Source organism: Sorex fumeus, unplaced genomic scaffold, assembly GCF_029834395.1.
Source record: "Sorex fumeus unplaced genomic scaffold, SorFum_2.1 ptg000213l, whole genome shotgun sequence".
Classification (NCBI taxonomy): Eukaryota; Metazoa; Chordata; class Mammalia; order Eulipotyphla; family Soricidae; genus Sorex; species Sorex fumeus.
Window position 1 is genome coordinate 922,617 of NW_026606270.1, and position 22,441 is coordinate 945,057.

The 22,441-nt window shown below is 50.7% G+C and overlaps 2 protein-coding genes across 3 annotated transcripts in view; both read right to left on the reverse strand.

The window, feature by feature from the left end:
* The window catches only part of CSE1L (chromosome segregation 1 like), a 51,349-nt gene extending 45,144 nt beyond the window's left edge, over positions 1-6,205 (reverse strand). Inside the window, exon 1 of the mRNA XM_056108425.1 lies at positions 6,099-6,205. The gene's annotated coding sequence lies outside the window, so the exon portion shown is untranslated. The remainder of the gene's footprint in view (positions 1-6,098) is intronic.
* A 4,573-nt stretch (positions 6,206-10,778) lies between these two features.
* The window catches only part of ARFGEF2 (ADP ribosylation factor guanine nucleotide exchange factor 2), a 109,646-nt gene continuing 97,983 nt past the window's right edge, over positions 10,779-22,441 (reverse strand). For both annotated transcript variants that reach the window (XM_056108460.1, XM_056108461.1), the window contains exons 34-39: positions 21,727-21,841; positions 19,128-19,258; positions 17,868-18,036; positions 16,986-17,124; positions 15,214-15,331; positions 10,779-14,662 (exon numbers count right to left, since the gene is read on the reverse strand). In XM_056108460.1, the coding sequence (XP_055964435.1) occupies positions 14,486-14,662; positions 15,214-15,331; positions 16,986-17,124; positions 17,868-18,036; positions 19,128-19,258; positions 21,727-21,841 (849 nt within the window). In that variant the 3' untranslated portion in view covers positions 10,779-14,485. The remainder of the gene's footprint in view (positions 14,663-15,213; positions 15,332-16,985; positions 17,125-17,867; positions 18,037-19,127; positions 19,259-21,726; positions 21,842-22,441) is intronic.

Here is a 22,441-nt window from a genome sequence, read left to right on the forward strand (position 1 = left end):
GCACCGCGGTGAGTGAATCCTGATCAAAACCAAACAGAAAATGCACACTGTACCAAAGAACAACAAAAAGGCATAACCCTTTACCTTCATGCTCAAAAAAAAAAAAAAAACCAAAACGAAACAAAAATCACTATAAAGAAAAGGGCTGGTAGGGGTGGGTACTTGCTTATTTGATTGCCTTGCATTCAGCCAATCTTGGCTCGATTCCTGTCATCCCATATGGTCCCCAAGCCTGCCATGAGTGATCCCTGAGCACAGAGCTGAGCACTGCGTGGTGTGCCACCCCCTCGCCCCAAAAGAACAATGAAGAAGGGAAGGAAAAGAGAGACAGAGACACAGACAGAGCGAGCGAAATGTATCTAATGCTATGTGTATTCTACGTGTTTCCTCTTGTCAGTCAGAAAACACCTTTTAAGGAGAGCATCTTGTTAAAATTGTCTTACGCTATTTTCCTTACTACAATCCTTTCCCTTATCTAGAAAACTTTATCACAAGGAAAGCCAATATCTACACACACACACACACACACACTCTCTATGAGCATGGACACTGGGATTACCATAGAAATTATTTTGGGGGTACACACCCAATGCTCAGGGGCCACCAGGCTTATACGCAGTGGTACTGGGAATTGAACCCCCATGCCAGGAATGGTTACAGAAATCAAATAAACCTTCCTCAAATTTTACAAAATACACTCCTTGATATGCCAAACACAGTAACAAGTCTCACAATGCAGATGTTACTGGGCCGGCTCGAGCAAATTGATGAACAATGGGAGGACAGTGACAGTGACACTCCTTGGGGGTGGGAACGATAAGTACAGCTTGACAGTGCTTGCACTGCACTCAGCCAGCCAACCAAGGTCCCCAAGCCTCTCCAGGAGTGACATCTGAGGGTAGAACCAGGAATAAGTCCCGAGAACTATCAGATGTGGTCCCCCAAACAAACAAAAATAGACCCCTTGAGTCAGAGGGAAGGCTCAATCTCCAGCACATGATCTTCTGGGCACTGCTACAAGTGATCCCTGAGCACTACCAGGTCCACCCCAAACCACCACCCCTCAAATTCAAACTATGGGGCCTGGAGATAGCTTAGGGATCAGGGGCACAGGCCTTAGAGACTGGACTGAGGTCCCTGTCACTAACATGGGATCTGGTGCATCTTGAAGCCTAAACACTGAACTGCCAGAATTACTGGCTGAGTGACCCCCAAGGCACCTAAGCACCGCTGGCAGTCCACTGCCTCAAAAAAACACAACTGGTGCTGACCTGGCATTCCACCAACCCTGGTTTGAATAACGACATTACTGAGAACAGAGCCAATAGTAAATCAGCCCCTGAGCCATAGCCCCAAAACAACCCCTACTACCACGCCAAGTTTTTGTCACGGTTCAGCAATATGGAACCTATAATCTAATCTCTTAACTTTCTTTTCACTTATGTTCCAGCTATAAAACATGTTTCTGCCATGAAAGGCTTCTTTCTGCTTCTCAATTCAATCAAGCCAGTTCTCTCTGGGTAAGAATGATAGTATAGGAGGTAAGGGTCAGCCTTGCACTGACTGACTTGGCTCACTGGCATCCCATGATGCCCTGAATATCACCACGAGTTAATTCCTGAGTGCAGAGTCAGCAGTAACTTCCAAAAGACAGTTCTCCTTGTGTGATAATGCTTCTCCCTCTAACTTAACAGTCACCATCATTTAGCAGTCAACCTGCTGTCAATTCCTTCATTCTTGAAAGGGTTGCCCCCATGACTATCAACTGTCTCATCCCAGTTACACTGTTAACACTAATCCTCATCTGAATTATCTCTGACCTATCTCTGGGACACACTAGACTAAAGAGGAGTGCCTATGGGCAGAGAGTGTATCTTGTTCGTCTCCATAAGGGATGCTTGCTTTCTTTATAAGCAGCCAATCCAGTTTAATCCCCAACACCCCATATGGTCCCCCATGCCCTGCCAGGAATGATCCCTAAGCACAGTGCCAGGACTAATTCATGAGTAACACTAGGTGTGGCCCCAAAAACAAAACCAAAAGAATTTGCTTTACTTTTTATTCAGTCTTCTGCCACTGAACTGTAAGCTCTGACAGTATGACTTTATGTTTTGTTCACTGCAATCTACTTAGTCTTAGGACAATCCTGGGTACCTACTGCATATCTGCTGTACTATTTTTAATACCTATATATCCTTGTCGGATTTTTGTTTTCCCATCAAAAGCACCACTGTTCTTCCCACTTATTCTGGTCGATTATTACAGAAGAAACAATGACAACTGATTCCAAGATGATAGAATCCTAAATAAAAAAATTTCAGTATCAGGACAGGATTATTTTTACATTTTCTTTTCTGGGATTGCCTCGAGCAGGCACCAGTAACGTCTCCTTCATCCTAGCCCTGAGAATTTTTTAAAAAGTGCCATATTCAAGGCTCTTTCAGGGTTAGGAGACTGAGACCCCTAATTGTTACTGGTATATGGCATATTGGGTCCGCCATGGGGAGTTTGCCAGACTCTGTCGTGTGGGCAGGTTACATTTGGTACCCTACCAGTTTGCCCAAAGTAAGAGTGAGATGGTAAGATGTCGCGCTGCCGCATTTGCGGCCGCACGCTTCTGGGAGCTGGGTTTTATAGTCTCTGGGTCTTGGCCCTTGATGGGATTACACGGCGCCAGGGGGCCAGTTGGTGGGTATGACCCCTGCCTACTGGAATATGGAGGATCTGGGTGGAGGATGCTCAGCCCTGATCCGAGCAGGCTTGGAGATCTCAGCCCTGGGACCAGCATGCCTTTGTTCCTCTGCCGGTACCTTCATGTTTGTGGATAGTGGTCTCAGCAAGGTGGTGGCTGGTTCTGGAGGTCGTCGGCTGCGAAGCCGTTTTCTGGTATTTTGTTTTTTCAATGTTTACTTCTGAGAGTGCCTCAGGGGTCACTAGTGGCAGGGCACAGAGGATCATATGGGATGCAGAGGATCAACCCTGGGTCCGTTGCATGCAAAGCAAGCATGTAACCTGCTGTATTATCTCCCCAGAATCTACTTTTACGTACTTTTTTGGGTCACACCTGGTGATGCACAGGGGACCATATGGGATGCTGGGAATTGAACCTGGGTTGGTTGCGTGCAAGGCAAACGCCCTACCCGCCATGCTATCACTGCAGCCTCTTTACTATTTTTTTTAAAGTGTGGGTTCCAAAAGGAAGGGGGGGGAGGGTGAGGGAGGAGAATCGCCTGCCATAGAACCAGGCTGGGAAGGGGGATGATGGGGGATGGTGGGGGACATGGGGACAATGGTGGTTGGAAATAATGTGCTGGTGGAGGGATAGGTGTTGGATCATTGTATGACTGAAACCCAATCATGAATGGCTTTGTAATGGTCTGTCTCACGGATACTCAATAAAAAAATTTTAAAAAGTAATGTGGAGTTCATGCCTGTTTCAGTCAGATTAATCAGTCGCTGAATAAATACCAGTACTCCTACATTTAAAAATAAAATGAAATACAAGAGTGGATCTGAGTGTAGGTAAACAAATTTATGCATGCCTTAAAATACTATACAACTCCAAGAATTTTAGGAACTTTAAATCTGTAAACAAACTATTATCTTCTTAGTAATAAAGTCTACAAAGCCAAATTGTAAACCTAAGTCTTGACTTATGAAAGCATCAGAGAATTCTGGAGAACAATCCACAGGTATCTGCAATGTACTAAGTCTAATTAAATCATCTTATTTGGCCACAGGCGAAAGTACTTTGACTTTAATTAATGGCCATATATAAAAATGCAAAAAAAAATGTTCATTTTAGAATAAAGGCGGACTAGAAGTGGAACACTCATTCTCTCAGTCTTAGGTGAGTTGTTGTTGAAACTTTTGCGTTAACTCTGGAACTCTATCAGTAACTTTTAAAAAATGAAACAAATGTACCACAAGGGCAGACTTGTCTAGCCTCTCTTCCCAGTCCCTCAGTTACTGATAAGAGATTTCTGCAACAAGAGCTTTGTTTTCCAAGGCCACCTCACGGAGACCTGTGACATAAACCGATCCAAGATTCGCGGTCGTGTCTTTAGAGATTTCCTTCACATTAGAGAATCACTCCTGAGGCCTTATGTCTGCAGAGAGGGAAAGAGATCCAATGAGGAGACCTCTCTGGCACACACAAACCGAGAACACACTTCAACATCCCACACCCGGCGGCCGCTCCCCAAGGCCCTGCTTTCTAAATGACAGGCCCACAACACCAGAAGCAAACCCGAATGCTTCCCATTGCTTAAAAAACCCCCGATTCCGCCCTGTCACGGGGGGGGGGGGGGGGGGGGGGGGGGGGGGGGGGGGGGGGGGGGATGGCGGGTGGGTGGGAGGGATACTGGGATCTGTGGTGGTGGGAAATGGGCTCTGGTGGAGGGATGGGTGTTTGATCACTGTATAATTGAAACCCAAGCACAAAAATTTGTAAGTCTACAACTGTACCTCATGGTGCCTCACTAATAAAAATTAAAAAAAAAAAAACCCTCAATTTGGCCCCCGGATCAATGGACCTCTTCCATGAACTCTCTCAGCTGCACTCTCCTCAGCCAGGCTACCAACACTCCCAAGGAGGGTATGCCCTCCAGTCCTGGCCCTTTCTCTCGCCTCTGCCTACAGGGTCTGGTCTCTGCTCCTCGTCACCTCAGAGGAGAAGCCTCTGCTCCCGTCACGTCCCTGACCCTCGTCACCGGGAACATCTCTGCTGTTCCTTTCCCTCAGAACCGAGCATTCTCCCAGGGACATGGACAGAGCCCGGTTCCGTTGGATTCTTCAGGGCATCCTCAGAGACCAAGTGGACACGCAATAAAAGGAACCCCTTCCACGCTGAAGGTGGAAGAGGGACTAGACCCACGCACCCCACTCTAGACCCCCCCTCCCAGCTCACACGCGCCTCGCGGCGCCCTCTGCCTCAGTTTCCCCACCTCGGAAGCGATCGAGGCAACCCCGGGTGGAAATCAAGTCCCTTCCACCGATAAAGGGCCCCAAGAGGGAAAGCAAAGGCGAGGGCGGAACCAAGAGCAAGACTGAAAACTAGGTCTAAAGCGGGGGCGCGGGGAGGGAGAGAGGGAGAGGGGGAGAGGGAGAGGGAGAGACAGACAGAGAGAGAGAGAGAGAGAGAGAGAGAGAGAGAGAGAGAGAGAGAGAGAGAGAGAGAGAGAGAGAATACGTATCTTACTGGGGCATTCCGCCTCCCCACCGCCCCAGAACCCGGCCACGAGCCAACAAACGGATCAGGTCTGGACCCTCACGCCACACGCAAGGAAATCGAGGAGCCCCTAAGTCAGAGAGACCCCCACGATGGACAATCAACGAGTGCGTGTGTGTGGGGGGGAGGGGTGCACGGCGTCTGGGAGCGGGAAGCGGGAGCTGACGCGGGCAGCACCACGCTGCATTTCGGGGGGTTGGGGGGGGGGCTCCGAGACAGGAAGCGCCTCGCCCCCCCCCGCAACGCGCGCCCCGCCGTTCGAATTCCGAAGTTCTCGCTCCGAACCGGCTCCATTCCCTCCCCCTCCTCGCTATAGAGCGGGGGATTTCCCACCCCTTCCCCCCGCCGCGTTCCGGGACAGGTGCAACGGGCGTCCCCCACCCCCCGCCGCCTGGCGCCCCGCCGGCTCCCGCCTCAGCCGGCCCCGGGCCTCGGCGCCGCACTCGGCTCACGCCGCGGCCGGCCTGGGCGCCGACGACCGGGTGACACGCGGGCGCAGCCAATGGGCGGGCGCCGTCCCCGGCGGCGCGGCGGCGGCCGGGCCAATCAGCGCGGCGCTGGAGGGGAAGGGGCGGGCGCTCGGGCGGCTCGCGGTAGGCCGCGCCTCGGCGGCCCTCGCCCCTCACGGGGCCCACGGGGCGGCGCGGCCGGGCGACCCGCGGGGCGGCGCCCGGAGCCCGGGGCGCGCCGGCCGGCGGCAGCACAGACCCGGCCCGGGGTCGCGGGCCCGGCCCCCCGCCCCCCATTCCGTCCTCGCCCAGAGGCGCGGTCAGACTGCCCAGCGTCGGGGAGCGCCTCGTGCCGCCCCCCACCCCCCGGGGGGGACCGCAGGAGACCCCCGTCAGGACGTGGGCGCCCCGCGGCTTACCCGGGAGCAGCGAGGGAACGGAGAAGGGGATCGCAGCCGAGGACCGGAGCCGGCACTGCCCACCGCCGCCGCCGCACCGCCTCACATTCAAACCCCGGCAAAATGGCGCGGCGGCGAGACTGCGGGCGGGGCGCATGCGCGGCCGCGGCCCCGGCCGGGGGCGGGGCCAGAGGCGCTCCGGCCACGCCCTCTTCCGAACGTCCAATCGCGGCCCCGCTCTGTGGGTGGCGCTGACGTCACAAGCGCCCCTGCCCGGGCTCAGGGGGACGTTCTCCGGCGCACGCTCGGCAGTCCGCGTTTGCCCGCTGGCGAGCGGCGGGGCCGGGTCCGTTCGGGTCTGGCTTTGCCGTCCGGCGCGGGGGTCGATCTTAGGTGGCTGTTGAACGAAGCGTAGCCGAAGAGAAGTTCCTGCCCTTCAACGGGATTGTTTTTTCATTAAATTATTGGGGAGTGGGGGCACTGCGGGCGGTGCTCTGGACTCACTCCGGACTGGGGGGTGGTTCGAGGCACCCTGGGTGGTGCTGGGGATGGCACAGGGTTGGCAGCGTGCAAAGCAAGCGCCGTAACGCCTGTACTACCTCTCCAGCCTGAAACTGTGTTTTAGGGGGAGCTAAAGACGTTAACAGAGGCCCAAGAGATGGGGTCAAAGATGATAGGGTATTTGCATGCAGGCCCAGATGGCTCCCTCCCCTCCCCTCCCTTGCCCCCCTCCTCCCCTTCACCACCTCCCCTTTTTTCACTTCCTCTAGCCTCTCCTTCCCTTCATCACCTCTCTGCCCCTCCGCTCCCCTTTCCTCCCTCTCCTCTCTCCTCCCCCTCTTCTCTCCTCTCCTCCCCTCTCCTTTCCTCCCTGCCCCTCTCCTTTCATCTCTCGCCCTACCTCCAACTGATGACCTGGGAGTTCTGGCAGGGAATAGAGATCTTCAAACCAGGACCCCCAGGAGACACCAGGACCTCCAGGAGACACCAGGAGCCCCAAGAGACACCAGGAAACCCAAGAGACACCAGGAACCCCAAGAGACTCCAGGAACCCCAAGAGACACTAGGACCCCCAAAAGACACCAGAAACCCCAATAGACACCAGGAACCCCAAGAGACACCAGGAACCCCAAAAGACACCAAGACCCCAAGAGACACTAGGACCTCCAAGAGACACCAGGACGCCCAAGAGATACCAGGACCCCCAAGAGACACCAGGACCCCCAAGAGACACCAGGACCCCCAAGAGACACCAGGACCCCCAAGAGACACCAGGACCCCCAAGAGACCTTTGGTACTTTGAGGACTGAGCATCTTCCTCAACCCTCTCAGAGGCCAGCAGGTGTTGGGCAGCTTTCTAGCCCCCGGAGGGCTGCAGGGGAAGTGGCAGCTGTGCCTCCCAAAGTTGGCCAGGCAAAGTGGGAATGAAATAGCTGCTCAAGCAGGCCTCGGAACGGACCCAATTCCCTCAAGTTTCTGAGCTGGCCCCTGGCAACCGAGGCCTGCAGTGGGTCTAAGGTGCTCAGACGCAGGACAGCCGTGGGCACTGTCCCAGCTGGGAGACCACAGCAGGTCACAGTAGATGGCCGCGAGCCTGAGGACAGGGGGCTGTGGTCCAGGGAAGACAGTCCTGGTACACTGCCTCGTTGAGCCTCTCTCAATCCCAGTTTCCCCATCGAGAAAATGCAAGTCCAATACTGCTGCACAGGGTGGAAGTCTCCTATCTGCATAAGCACTGTAGCACTGTCCTCCCATTGTTCAGCGATTTGCTCGAGCTGGCCCAGTAACGTTTCCATTGTGAGACTTGTTCTTACTGTGTTTGGCACATCGAATACATCACGGGTAGCTTGCCAGGCTTTGTTGTGCAGGCAAAATACTCTCCGTAGTTTGCCGGGCTCTCTGAGAGGGGTGGAGAAATCGAACTCGGGTTGGCTGTGTTGGCCGCGTGCAAGGCAAACACCCTACCCACTGTGTTATCGCTTCAGCTCCCCATCTGCATAGCACTTGCTAAAGGTGTCAGGAGTGCAGTAGGAAACCTCAGGCTAGTTCTTTGTCTCATTTATTTACTTCGGGCCTCCCTAGCAATGCTGGGGCAGACCATATGGCACTGACATGCAAAGTATGCACTCCAGTCCTCTGAACCATCTCCTTGCCTTACGTGTTTATTTATTTGCTTTTCGGGTCACACCCGGCAATGCACAGGAGATACTCCTGGCTCTGCACTCAGGAATTACTCCTGGCGGTGCTCAGGGGACTGTATGGGAGGCTGGGGATTGAATCTGGGTCAGCTGCATGCAAGGCAAACACCCTACCCACTGTGCTATTGCTCCAGCCCCTTTAATTGTTTTTTAATTTAATGCCTGTTTTTAAAAAAATGATATTAAGGGGCTAGACTTAAGTACACACGTTAAGGTGCTTGCCTTGCATTGAGCCCACGGCAATTTGATTCCTCACACTGAGAACTTCCAGTGCTGAGCATGGAGTCAGTAGTAGCTCTTGATACCACCCAGTGAGGCCCCCAAACCAAAAAAAATTTCTTAATGATGCTGGGGATCTAACTTGAGTCAGCTGTGTGCGAGGCAAACCCCCTCCCCACTGCACTACGGCTCTGGCCCCAAGCTGCTGTGATTTTCCCCACAAGTCTCCCCACTGAAAGGTGCTTGGTTCTTACCTACCCATAGCACTCTGGAGAAGAAAATCAATGTCTTTTATTTAGGTGGCGTCTCCCAGGAGATGCTCAGGGTACTTGGAGACACTCATGGCCATTTTAATTTTATTTATTTTTTAGAAGCCAACTTATTTATTTTCTTTTTGGGTCACACTCAGCAATGCTCAGGGGTTCCTCTTGGCTTTGCACAGGAATTACTCCTGGCGGTGCTTGGGGGACCATATGGGATGCCGGGGATCGAACCTGGGTTGGATGCGTGCAAGGTAAACACCCTACCTGCTGTGCTATCGCTACGGCCTCATGGCCATTTTTAACTGTGTCAGTGGTTGGTTCAGTGAGAGGGTCCAATGACATTGTACTGTTTAGGGTCTGTGATACCAGGGACCACTTAGGGTCACCTTGGCAGAGCCCAGGAGTCACAGGTCTACACTGGGCCAGGGTCAGTTGCATGCAAAGGTCTCTGACTAACCCCTGTGCTCTCTGATTCCCAATATGCTAGGTTTTAAAGTTCAATTTTTTTCCTTTTTTTTTTTTTGCTTGTTATGGGTCACTCCCAGCAATGCCTAGGGGTTACTCCTGGCTCATGCACTCAGGAATTACTCCTGGCGGTGATTGGGGACCATATGGGATGCTGGGAATCGAACCTGGGTTGGCCACGTGAGCAAGGCAAACACCTTACTCGCTGTGCTATCGCTCCAGCCCCTAAAGTTCAAATTTACTTAAGCTAAGTACACCAGGACACAGGTTTTGTTTTTGGTGGGGTTGGGGGAAGGGCGCACATCAAGCAATGCTCTGGGCCTACTCCTGGCTCTATACTCATCAGGGATCTCTCCTCATGGGCTTGTGGGATCATATAGGGGCCACTGGGAGTCATAATCTGGGTCACCCATTGCAAGGCAAGCACCCAACCCACTGTACTATCGCTCCGGTTCCAGAAAAATGTGTTTTTAAATTATGATTATCAGTAAGCAATTCTTATATTTTAGGTACCTAAGTCATGTAAAAATGTCTTAGGGAAAAGGGGGCACAAGCACAAAAAATTTTTTTTGGTTTGTTTTTGGGTCACACCCAGCTCAGGATTTATTGCTAGCTCTGCACTCAGGGATCACTCCTGCTGGCCATGGGTATCGAACCAGGATTGGCTACGTGCAAGGCAAATGCTTTAAGTCCTGTCTCCAGCTGCCAAGTCAGGTCTTCTTGAACTTTTTTCACTTGTGGGGCCTGAGAAATGGTACCGTGGGGATGGTACTTGCCTTGCCTGCATGTAGCTGACATGAATTTGATGCCCTAAATGATCCCCTGAGGCCACCGTGAGTGATCCCTGAGTACAGAGTCAGGAGTAGGCCCTGAGTACAAAACTAAAATTCATTTATTTAAACGTTTCCATTTGGCCCCAGACTTCCCCCACGGAAGAAAAAACAAGAAGGTGTGGTTCAGGGCCCTGGCTGGTAAACCTCAGGTCACAAACCTGGTCCCCAGTGTGGCCCCGTATACCCAGTGTGAGTTTGTTATTGCTGGTTAGAAACCCCAGCACCCCAGCCAGGGTTTGTGTATAGCACAGCCGAAGAGGTGAGACTCCCGGCAGTGCCCATGTGAGACCACAGCACCCTGTAGTGAGCACTATAACAAGAAACTGCACGAACACCACAAGCAGAGTTAGAACCTAGCACGCCCATGCACAGGCCAAGGAGAGCAGTGCAGGCGAGCACCATGGCAGAGTGTGAGTACTGACCCTGATGGCCACCCTCTGTTGGGACCTCAGTTACATGTGCGAAAGCCATGGCCAGGTTTATCTGTGACCCTGGTCATCACAATAAGAATAATGACAATAGGGGGCTGGAGTGATAGCACAGAGGGAGGGTGTTTTGCCTTGCACGCGGCCAACCCAGATTCTATTCCCAGCATCCCACAGGGTCCCCCAAGCACTGCCAGGAATGACTTCTGAGTAACCCCTAAGCATCGCTGAGTGTAACCCAAAAAGCAAAAAAAAAAAAAATAGCTTTATTCACAAATGAAGGACAGAGAGAGGGAAGTACAGCCTGAATTTTTAAAACTTTATTGATTTATCACTTGATTAAAGCATGGGGTATTTTAACAGTATTATACATAATGTTTTACATAGAAAACTTTACATAGCATTTCATATTATATAATTCTGCTTATTCTTTCAAAAATGTATACATCCGTTGGGCAAGGAATGCTTTTCATTAAATTACCAACATTAAATGCACTTAATCAGTGTATAGATTAAACAAAAGTAACAACTAACCTTTAGGCATTTTAAGGAGGTAAAACATACAGTTTTGCACATAAAGAAATATTTGATGCAAATATGCAGATAAAATTTTTTAAAAATTAGAACACTGAGAAAAACTACACCTTTGATGAGTGTCTTTTTTTTTTTTTTTGAGAACAAGAATTTCCAGATATTCTTTTAAATACTCAGCTTTGGTTTCTTTTTCTTTTTTCCCCCCAAACTACAAAGCTGCTGATAGCGAAACTCCAGATTTCACGCTGAGTTCAAACTATGTCAACCTTAGCACAAATATTAAAACAGTATTCAGAAAAAAAAAAAAACTCATTAAGGATCCAGCTTCTGTTCAAACCAATACGTGTTTGCATCCTAACAACAAACATTTGAATGAGATGGTCATAAAGTATCTGTCAGCAGGTCCCTTTAGTGACTATAAAGACCACTTTTTAAAATTTTTTGCATTTTGTATAAAAGTCGCCTGTCAGAGGGAAATGTTGAGCTTCAAAGATATTATACAATTTCCATAATGTATGTTTCTTTGGTTGTACGCAAGGAGTAAGAGGAAAAAGGTAGATTTGACTTTGAAGATGTGTATTAGAAATAAAATTTCCCATCCACTGTTTGTTGTTAAGAAGCCAAAGCGGGTCATTTCCCTAAAGGACAATGAAGAAAAACGAAATTGTTCAAAAGCAGCAGAATCAGAACAAATGAAAACTCCTTATAGAGGCCCAGGACATAGGAACGATGAAAGCCTTCGGAGAAGGAAATAAGGCCTTGGAAATGCTTCCCTCGTGGCCACGACTGTTATTAAGTGACATCGTGGCCTCGATGCTGCTGTGACCCTCCTTTCATGAGTGCCTGAGTGGCACAGGCCAAGCTGACCAGGATGGAGAATCAATTTCTTCACAAAAGAGAGTTTCTGTCGAATGGCTTATTACTGGAGGTTCGATCCTGCCTCTGTTATGTCATGACTACTCGCAAGAACAATGACCTTGAACGGTTTTCCATCCAGTTCTCAAAAACGTCCAGATCGAAACAATTCAAATGCCTCATTCAGAAAACCGAATCTCTTGCAAGACAAAATTTAAAAAAGAAATTCAGTAACCTAAAATCTTCAGAAGAGAATGCACTTACATTGTCTTATCCCGCCAGAGGTGGCAAAGAATGAAGATAGCAGGGGTGAAGGAAGCAGACACTCCGCTGTGGCCCAGACAAGGGGGCGTCGCTGCCAGCCTGGGGCCAGCAGGAATGAACTACTCCCCTGGGTGCCTTCGGAGCCAGTGCTAAGGAAGGGGACTGGCTTAGGGTGGTGTGAAGAACTACAGTTCCAGGGCATGAGTCGTAGGACAAGAGTTCCGCGTTGCACTCAGAAAGATGTGAGGGAGGGCTGGAGTGATAGCACAGCGGGTAGGGCGTTTGCCTTGCATGCGGCCGACCCAGGTTCAATTCCCAGCATCCCATACGGTCCCCTGAGCACTGCCAGGGGTAATTTCTGAGTGCAGAGGCAGGAATAACCCCTGAGCATTGCCAGGTGTGACCCAAAAATTAAAAAAAAATTAAAAAAAGATGTGACGGGGGCTGGAGCGATAGCACAGCAGGTAGGGTTGCACGCAGCTGACCTGGGTTCGATTCCCAGCATCCCATATGGTCTCCTGAGCACCACCAGGAGTAATTCCTGAGTGCATGAGCCAGAAGTAACCCCTGTGCCTCGCCGGGTATGACCCAAAAAGAAAGAAAAGAAAAGAAAAGATGAATTCGAGTCATTTCGGTGAGAGTGCTAACGTGTCCCACTCCCAGAACAGACTTCCCCCAGCTCTGCCTCCTGCAGAGGAATAATGCAAGAGCCTGCCGCTTCTCTTTGGTAGACAAATGAAACACTTTTGGAGAAATGAAAGAGGAGATGGGAGGGCTACTGGCCCCAGCCACACATTTCTCTCGGCTGTTCAAAGCAAAATATAAGAAATCGGTCTCGGAGTAAACAAAAAGCACCAGAAATCCTTCTCTAAAAGGAAAAAAGAAAAAAAAAAGGCGAACATCCAATTTCATAGACAAGTTCCAACTGACTAATGGCTAAGGCACCAGAGTTGCCATCGGACAACCCGACTGCGGTGACAGAAGCAGGGGGGTGGAGCCTGCCTGTCCCCACTGGTCCTGACCTGAACGCTGCTTGGGCGAGCAGGTGACAAGAGGGCAGAAAACTAAAAGCGTCTCCTCCTCGCCGACTCAATAACTCACGTTTCAAGACTTGCCTGCAGGCCGTGGGCCGCATTGCTCTGCCGCCTGCCTTTGGAGAAACCGCATCCGAATTCAGTCCCAACACAGGCCAGAGTATTGCACCATCAGCAGCAGAGTAAGGACCCCGGCTTCTGCCCATGGGCTCCTGGCTCCCGTCCACGGAAGCGTGGCCACACCCGGGCCGGGCCGTCCCCACAGCAGCACGGGGCGCTCAGGGTCAGACTGGACGTGTGGCTGAGGGGGCCCCCGGGGCCACCCCTCTCTCACACAGCCACTCTCCCCTCCTCACGGGCCCTTTCCGGGGGACCGTGCAAAGCGGGGACACTAACAATGGGAACACTCACAATTCTGAGGTAAAAATAAACGTTTATTCAAATATAAATTAACTCTGTTAAATTACTACTTCATTTTCATGACTACTTCATATATTAGATTTCAGAGTGTATGAGATGGACGTTTTAACACCCATCCACAGAATACTTCAAGGAAGCTGATCGTCTTTATTAAAGTTACTTTTGCCTGTAGACTTTTCCTCCCCAAGCTGCAGACACAGGGAGAGCCAGGAGGCGATGCATGTTTTGAAACCTTGCAGGCTCTTAATTCTAAATTACTAAACTCTGCCATGAATCACATCCTCAATAATATCCCTTTTGGAACTACTTTAAAAGTCATTCAGACGTTAACAAAACAGACAAAAACCCACCTTTCCCCGCTATCTTTCCCCAAACTACCCTAACTACAGCTGACTCACAATGGACAAAAACACTCAAACTTCTCTAACACACTCGAACGACAACAGAAAACCCAGCCTATTTTACGTGGCACTGAGCCATTACAAGAAATTTTATTAACATACTGTCTAGAATAATCACGAACCTATACAGCTATGTTCAGTATTTTCAAGGAGCGCGACTCCCTCTGACTAAACATTTACAGCCGACCGTGGGACCCGAGCGAGAAAATGACGTGTAATGACAGACCCGACAGTTCGACTGGGAAAATGGAATGACAGAAACGACACGGACTGCCCACCTCCTGCGCTCAGTGGGTGTGAGGCAGTTTTATGACACACCACCGCGCCTTAAGTCAGGGCTCACACGCGACCAGGACAGACGCCCTTGAGGCTGTTCTGAGCTCCAAGACACCAACTCCTCGTCTCTGTCATCGGACCTTCCTTGGGGAGACGTGCCAGGCAGAGGTGGCCTGGCCGGCCTTGGGCAGAGCTGCAGCAGGGGCCCATAGGGCCCTGGGCTACCAGCCCGGTGACAGAGTTCCTGCGATCTGGGATGACTCTTCCGGAATCCAGATCTGATACACGACACCTATTCGCAGGAAGAACTTGCGCAGGACGGCTCGGAGCTCAGGGATCAGGTCAAACTGCATAATTTCACACAAGTAGGGGTAGTACGTCGAAGCGTGTGCTTTAAACTTGAGATGGGAGGGAAGCAGAGAGAAAATGATTAGAAAGCGCAAGGGTTTACAAGGCATTCATTTCTCCAAGGAACCGGCCGGGACAGCGCAGCTGTGACTTGCTACTGGAAAGCTGGTGTAAAAGAAAACACAACTGCACATTAAAAATAAGAAAACCCAAAAAACATCTTTGTTATACTTCAAACAAAAAATATTTGGGGAGTTGCTACCGGTGTCACTTTTATTTCCATCAAGCAGTTTCCGGGGCTAAACCAGGGCTTCCCCGCAGCAACTATGTCCCAACCTAGCTTCCCTAAAAACACCCGTTGCTAAGCAACCAGCAGGGTTTCAGCCTCCACCCCTCTCCATCCGGGTTATCTGAGAAAAGGCCCGAATATCCTGACACGGCTGTCTGTCACGAGAGGAACATCAACGCATCCCCAAGCGGGGCCCGTTATATGGCCGTGCTCGGGAAACCGGGAGCACCCAGCTCAAACTCAGAGTGAAATGCCGACCCCACGTGACATCTGAGAGGAGGTCGATCAGTGAGCGTGCTTGTTCATTCATACCTTTTCGTCGCTTATTTTGAGGGTTTTCGTGAGGAGCAACAACAGAAGACTTGTCCAGGCCTCCCGATGGCTCTCCGAGTTCACCGTGATGAAGTAGGCCAGAGCCTCACTGCACACACTGGAAGAATCGGGGCAAGGGAAGGCATGGCCGAGATTAACCTCGGTCGTTCTGCCAGAGCCCAGAATTCTTGTTTCCCTTTCCTAACTGTTACAGGGGCCAGTGCTGGAGGATATCAGAGCCACACCTGGAGGGGGACATGTGTGCGTACGTGCATGCACCTGTGAGAAATCAAACCCAGGACTTCACACATATAAGGTCTCTGCTCTACCACCAATCACACCTCTAGCCTGGGAGCTATCTGTTCCTTTTTTTCTTTTTTGGGCCACACCCGGTGATACTTGGTGGACTCCATGGGATGCTGGGGATCCAACTCGAATCAGCCGCATGTGAGGCAGACGCCCTACCTGCCGTACTATCACTTACCCCACCCCACACTTTTTTCCGTATGTTTGTTTTGTGTTTGGGCCATACCTGGAGGTGCTCAGGGGACCACCATATGGAGTACCAGGGGCTGACCCAGGCAACCGTGTACAAGGCAAATGCCCTACGTGCTGTACTATTGCTCTAGCCACTGACTATTCTTGCACGAACTACCATCGGGTACCAGCTTGATTGGGCTGTATCAAGCCAACCTTGGTTTCCTTCGCTGTCTAATGGGGATAGAGAGCTGGACGACCTCGCAAGAGCTGTGTTGGGTTCCGCTGGAAAAAGCAGGTTCCCTGTGTGTTCAGTGAGGGCCCAACGTCTGTACGAAGCACTGGACGCCGGAGCTGGGATCCCAAGGGAACTGCACCTGCCCTTCTCTCCTCACATCACCCACCACGACTGGCTTTCAACGGGTGTTGCTAAGAAACTGAATGTCTACTTCCCAGCGAATTCTACGGAACTAGAATTAATTCTCTTTTGGGTATCAGAAGTTGACATGAACTACTGGTGTTTCAATGAACGGATTTTTTTTTTTAAATCCTCTGGCTTGTCATACAAACACCTCACTATAAGATGACTAAAAAAAAAAAAATCCAAATTCCACTGTCTTGAAAAATACAAGTTAATATCTTTTTTTTTTCCTTCTTTTGGGTCTCTCCTGGCGATGCACAGGGGTTACTCCTGGCTCTGCACTTAGGAATTACCCCTGGCAGTGCTCAGGGGACCCTATGGGATGTTGGGAATCAAACCCGGGTCGGCTGCGTGTAAGGCAAACGTCCTACCCACTGTGCTATCGCTCCAGCCCCTCTTCTTGTTTTGTTTTGGGGCCATACCTGGCAGTGTTCAGAGCTTATTCCTACACTCAGGAATCACTCTGGTGGGGCTCAGGAGACCATCACCAGCAGTGATCCCTGTGTGGAGAGCCAGGAGTAAGTCCTGAGAACCTCTAGGTGAAGCCCCACAAAAAAATAGAAAAGAAAAAAAGAAAAAGAACAAGTGTTTGAGCACCCATGACCTTGTGTAAGAGTGTAACAGCAGCATCGCTGATGGGAGCAGACCCTGGGGAGCACATGAAAGCACTGAGTGTGTGTGACCCCAGTTCACTGCAGCGACTACGGTGAGGTGGGAGGAGGAGAGGGGGAAGGGGGCGTTACTGAATGGAGGAAACAGAAAGGAAAACTTTGCCAAACATCCGCATGTGTTTCTCTCCTATCCTTTCAAATAACTATTGTACTACCCTCTGCGTCTCACGAATAGAAAATCGTAATAGAAACCAGTTTCTTACTTCAAGAGTCGATGCTGTATTTCTTCCCAGGAATCCCTCCGGTTCTCATCGACATACATTCGAAACAGGATCCTCAGGCAACAGGCCAAACTGCTGGTTTCTTGCTTCAGGAGGTTGGGCTTAGACTTGCCCTTGAAACCTAGAGGCGAGAGTGCCACATTGGTCAGGCCGAGAAAGCACACAGAGACTTAGCAGTGGCCAGGGATGCCAGAGTCTCTCACATGCTTTTCTTTGGGAGGGGGGTTTGGGCCATACCTGTATGCAAGGCAGGTGTCCTACCCTTTGGGAAAGATTTTATTTAAGAGGCTAGAAAGAAGAGGAAAAGAGTAGGAAACTTCCCAGTGTGGGAGCAAAGCTCCTGCTGAGAGAATTCTCAGAATAATGTCAGTTTTTATAAACTTGGTTTTGTTGTTGTTGTTTTTGGCTTTTTGGGTCACACCTGGTGATGCACAGGGATTACTCCTGGCACTGCACTCAGGAATTACTCCCGGCGATGCTTAGGGGACCATATGGAATGCCGGGGATCGAACCCAGGTTGGCTGCATGCAAGGCAAAGGCCCTACCCACTGTACTATCACTCCAGCCCTTTTGCTGTTGTTTTGAGGATGCCTCATGGTGCTCGGGGCTTACTCCTGGCGGGGTTTGAGGGACCATGTGATGCCGAGGATCAAACCAGGGGCCTTACTCGTTCCTCAACTTGGTTTCTATCAGATACTCCCATCTCCTCTGTGCCAGCCAACATTCCTGGTATTGGGATAAAATCCACCTAGCATTTCCCTCCCGCTTGAAAATAACTTAGATAATTCCGGGTCTGTGTCAAATGCCAGCACGCTCTACGGGGGGACTAGGGAAGACCCGTCTCACCCGCCGGGTGGGGCTTACCTGCCCGCCACAGGACAGTTCGCTGCTCGTAGTTGGAGTTGAAGGCCTTGGAGAAGGAGTGGGACTCTTGCAAGCAGTCCAGCAGCTTGAACAGGTGCTGGGAAGACATGCACTTGTACATGCCCTGATCCTCCGTCGCGATGTGAATATCCGCATCCAGGGTGTCTTGCTGCAAGGGGGAGGCGAGGGACGGTCAGGGAGGGTGAAGCCACCCTCTGGGCATGCTGCAGTTCCCTCGAAGCTTTGTAAATCATCATTGTGGCAGTCACACCTGGCAGAGCTTGGGGGTCCAGGGTCACTCCTGGCTGAGTACTGGGGCATCGAATCCAGGGCCTAACCCAAGCAGGGCTATCCCCGCCCAACTTTGAATGATTTTTTCTTTTTGGACCACACCCAGCCGTCCTCAGGGCTTACTCTGGGCTCTATGCTCAGGGATCATTCCTGAAGGGGCTTGGGGGCATAGAGAGTGCTGGGGATCAGACCTACTGTGCGGGACAACCCCCCCCCCCCCCCCCCCCCACTGTTCTGTCTCCCAGCCCCGACTCTGCCTACGGAGCTAGACACTGACTGGGCAAGCCAGGGTTTGATTTCATTTTACTTTTATTTATCTTTCTTTAGGGGGGAGGGGCAGGGGAGATGTTCTTCCAAGGGGCCACTCCCTGGTGATGCTGGCTATACGGGAGTGCAGGGGGGCTATGGGGTGCTCTGCCCCGACCTCTCTGGATTCTTTTCTGGCCCCTTGAGTTTGGTTTCATCAGTCCCGCCTTCACGGCCTGCGTTTCCAATCTTTTCAATGAAGAACTGCACTCTCCTCTTTTTATCGGACAGATATTGGAAAATGAGAAACTCAAATTGGGGTATATGTGACAGAAGTTGAGAGTTTATATGACAGAAGCTGAGAGTATCCGAACACGCTCGGTGTAAGAAAAAAAGCCACGTCCAGGGGGCACCTCTAGCCTCATCAGAAATAAAGTGACTTGGTAAGTTAAATGTGTTTTCGTATTTGAAGAATAACACTAAAGGAAGAAATTTTTACTGCTCATATTGCCTGAAACACGAGCTCAGACATAAGTGATATACTGTATTTCTGATCTATTTCTCAGATGACTTTTTTTTTTCTTTTACAGAACTGACAAGTTGATTCTTAACTATTTGTGGTGGGGTCGCGCCTGGCTCTGCGCTCAGGGGTCACTCCTGGCGGGACGTGGGGGTCAATAGGCAGTTCTGATTTTTGGGGGTCGGGACTGGAACCCCTCCTACCTGGGCCGCGACCATATGCTCCGCATCCTCCTTTTTGCTCGTGGCAGGGTAGAAGACGATGTTGTCGATGGTCTGTATCAATTCCAACTGGACCACACACTTGATGAGGAGGTTGGCAAACAGTTTCTGGTCTACGTAAGATGACAGAGATTAACCTTCAGAATGACAAGGCGCCACGTCTGATTCAGGGCTGGGCAGTCCCTGCCCCCCCGTGGCAGAGAGAGCTAAGACGGGGACAGGACGTGTCAGGGTGTGGGTGGAAGTCTCAGTCAGCCGGACCGCCCCAAGCACAGAGAAGGCAGGTTTGGAGCAGCGTGGCCCTGGTGGCCAGAGCAATTTGGGCCCGTTCTCTGCTCCCGTGCCCCTCCGGGGTCCCTTCTCAGCGGCTGTCCGACTTTGACTAGTGGACAGCTTTTGTTGCGGGGTGGGGGACAAGCAACCGTGCTGTGCCCAGGGGTTTCGGGGGCCAGCACAGACACTGCCCACGTCTCTCTGGTCCTTGTCACAAGTCCTTAGGAAGCATAACTTGTGGGGTATTTTTTTTTTTTTGAGGGTGGTGTCACACCCGACAGTGCTCAGGGATTTCTCTTGGCTCTGCACTCGGGAATCACTCCTAGAGGCCTTGGGTGCTGGGGATCAAGCCCGGCTCAGCCACATGCAAGGCAAGCGCCCTCCCCGCTGTGCTATGGCTCCAGCCCCAAGCACGTGACTTCTGACCACTGACGGGACTCAGACCAGTGCCTCACCCATGTTGTCTTCTACATCCCTAGACCAGGGGCTGCCGTGTCAGGCAGGGCACTGCAGCTGGGGGCTGGTGTGACTGGATTCCAAGAACAAAAGAACAATCCTCCCCAACTCGGGTGGGAAGCCTGGCATACACATTTCAGTCCCGGAAAACACAGAGATTGGGTCAGTTCACTTTTTATTATATCCTGATTTTTCAATTCTGGGTCACTTCCAGTGGTGCTCAGGCATCACACCTGGTGGTGCTCAGGAGAACCATATGTGGTGTCAGGGCAGAGCTGGCTTTGGCAGCATCAAGGCAAGTGCTCCCAGTTTTATGCATCTTTAAGGTTGGCTGTGAATTTTAAATACACATAAAAAGGGGGCTGGAGAGATAGCACAGCAGGTAGAGCTTTTGCCTTACACGCGGCTGATCCGGGTTCTATTCCCAGCATCCCTTATGGTCCCCCAAGCACCGCCAGGACTGATTCCTGAGTGCAAAGCCAGGAGTGACCCCTGAGCACCGCCGGGTGTGACCCAAAAAGCAAAAAAAAAAAAAAAAGAAGAACAAACAAAATAAAACAAAAAAACCATAAAAATCCCCCAAGCATAATTACTTTAAATTTTAGGCCACACCCTGACTCCTGGCTCTGTTCTTAGGGTCAGCCGTGTACAGGGAATGCGCCCTCCCTGCTGTACTATCTCTTCACCCTGAGGAGAGACCAGCACGGCATAAGTCTGACTTCTCAGTCAAAACTGTGTCTCAATCCCCTCTCTACATCCAGGCAGCCCATGTCTTCCTCGTCTCTGCTCAGGCAGAAGGAACACCCTTATAATAGCATCACTATCACACACTAAGATGTAATGCTCAGATATAATGACCCTACACTGGAACCTTTCCAAGGGGCCAATGTAGGATGACTTATGATCACACACACAACTCAAACACTCCATTCAGTGCCTGGCAGATGGCAACTGTTATACCTACATTTATGTTTTTGTGGGGGAAAAAAAAAAACCCAAAAAACAAAACAACAGAAAAAACCATAAGCTTCAGTAAGAGAGAAATTAGTAAGAATAATTTGAAACTGCCATCTCGAAAAGGGCTCCTTAACACAGAATAAGCTAAATCAAGATTAACACCAGAGAAAGGACAAAGATTATGAACGCCTGGTTCATAGAAAAAAAGCAGACGTGGTTCTTAAGCGCATGAAAATGGCTCCGGTTCGCTCACAATTAGAAAACGCGAATGAGAAATAAAGCTACTAAATTTCACTGAGGCAAAGAAAATGCAAATATAAACAGGTACAACGTTAACAGGCCCCTATCTGGAAAAAAAAATCTGTCAGCACAGAATATGGTTACCTGTTAACCCAGGAATGGTTTATCTCACACTATGCTGCTAAGTGAGAATTCACATATGATGTATGTATTACATCCTGTAAAGCCCATTTGGAAGGCTACGAGGAGGCAAACAACAGTCCGTCTCTCTCCTGGGACAACGGACATCGTACAAGATGACATGAAAGGTCTTTAGATGCTTCTATGAATGATTCTTGAGATATACTCGGTGAAATCATAATGAATAGCGCAGACTATCCTCTGCCTTGTATAAGGAAGGAGAATTTACATGTACATACGCACATGTGGGTAGGACTATGCTCACTTATGGCAAACTGTCTCTGCCCGGGTACCCAAGGAACCGGTGACAATGACTGCTGCAGGCGTGGGTGGGTGGGCTGAGGGCCCAGGACCGAGGAAGGCTGTTCGTTTTCACCTTTCAGACCTTCCGAGTACTGGAAGCACACAAAGGCGTGACCTACTTGAAAAGGGCAGAAGCAAATGAAAAGCTGCCCAGGTGAACAAGGGGCCTTACTTGCATGCGGCCTGCCCTTCCAGCCCTCGTCCGTCGGGTTGGACAGCTGGCTCTGGCCCCTCTCCGAGGCGTTTCTGTCCACGCTGCTCAGAGACTGGCGGTCCAGATCCACATCCTGGAAGGTGACGGGAGAGAAAGAGAGAAAGAAAACGTTTGCTTCGTTTCATGTACGAATTTGGTGCTGGGACAAAGGGGTTGATTTTGGTTTTTGGGTCACACCCGGCGATGTTCAGGAGTTACTCCTGACTCTGCACTCAGGAGTCACTCCTGGCAGTGCCTGGGGGACAATATGGGGTCCTGAGGATCAAATCCGGGTTGGCAGTGTGCAAGGCAAGCGTCCTCCCTGCTGTACTATCTTTCCAGTCAGAGAGGAAGGGGCTGTTTGAATTTACTACCCCACCCCAATCAAGGTTCTCATTCCGCTCTAAGAAAAACTCACACAGCTCTTCTTGTGTGGCATAGAAAGGTGACAAAGATCAGTTTTTCAGTTATCCCCCCCCCCCACCCAACTGCACATTTTGGGGGCCAGAGCTATAGAACAGTGGGGAGGACATTTGCGATGCAAGCATCTGACCTGGATTCCATCCCTGGCACCTCATACGGTCCCCTGAGCACCACCTGGAGTAATCACCGAGTGTAGAGCCAGGACTAAGTGCTAAGCACAGCTGGGTGTCCGCCTCAAACAAAAAACCTGCAGGTTTTCTTATTTCAGCTT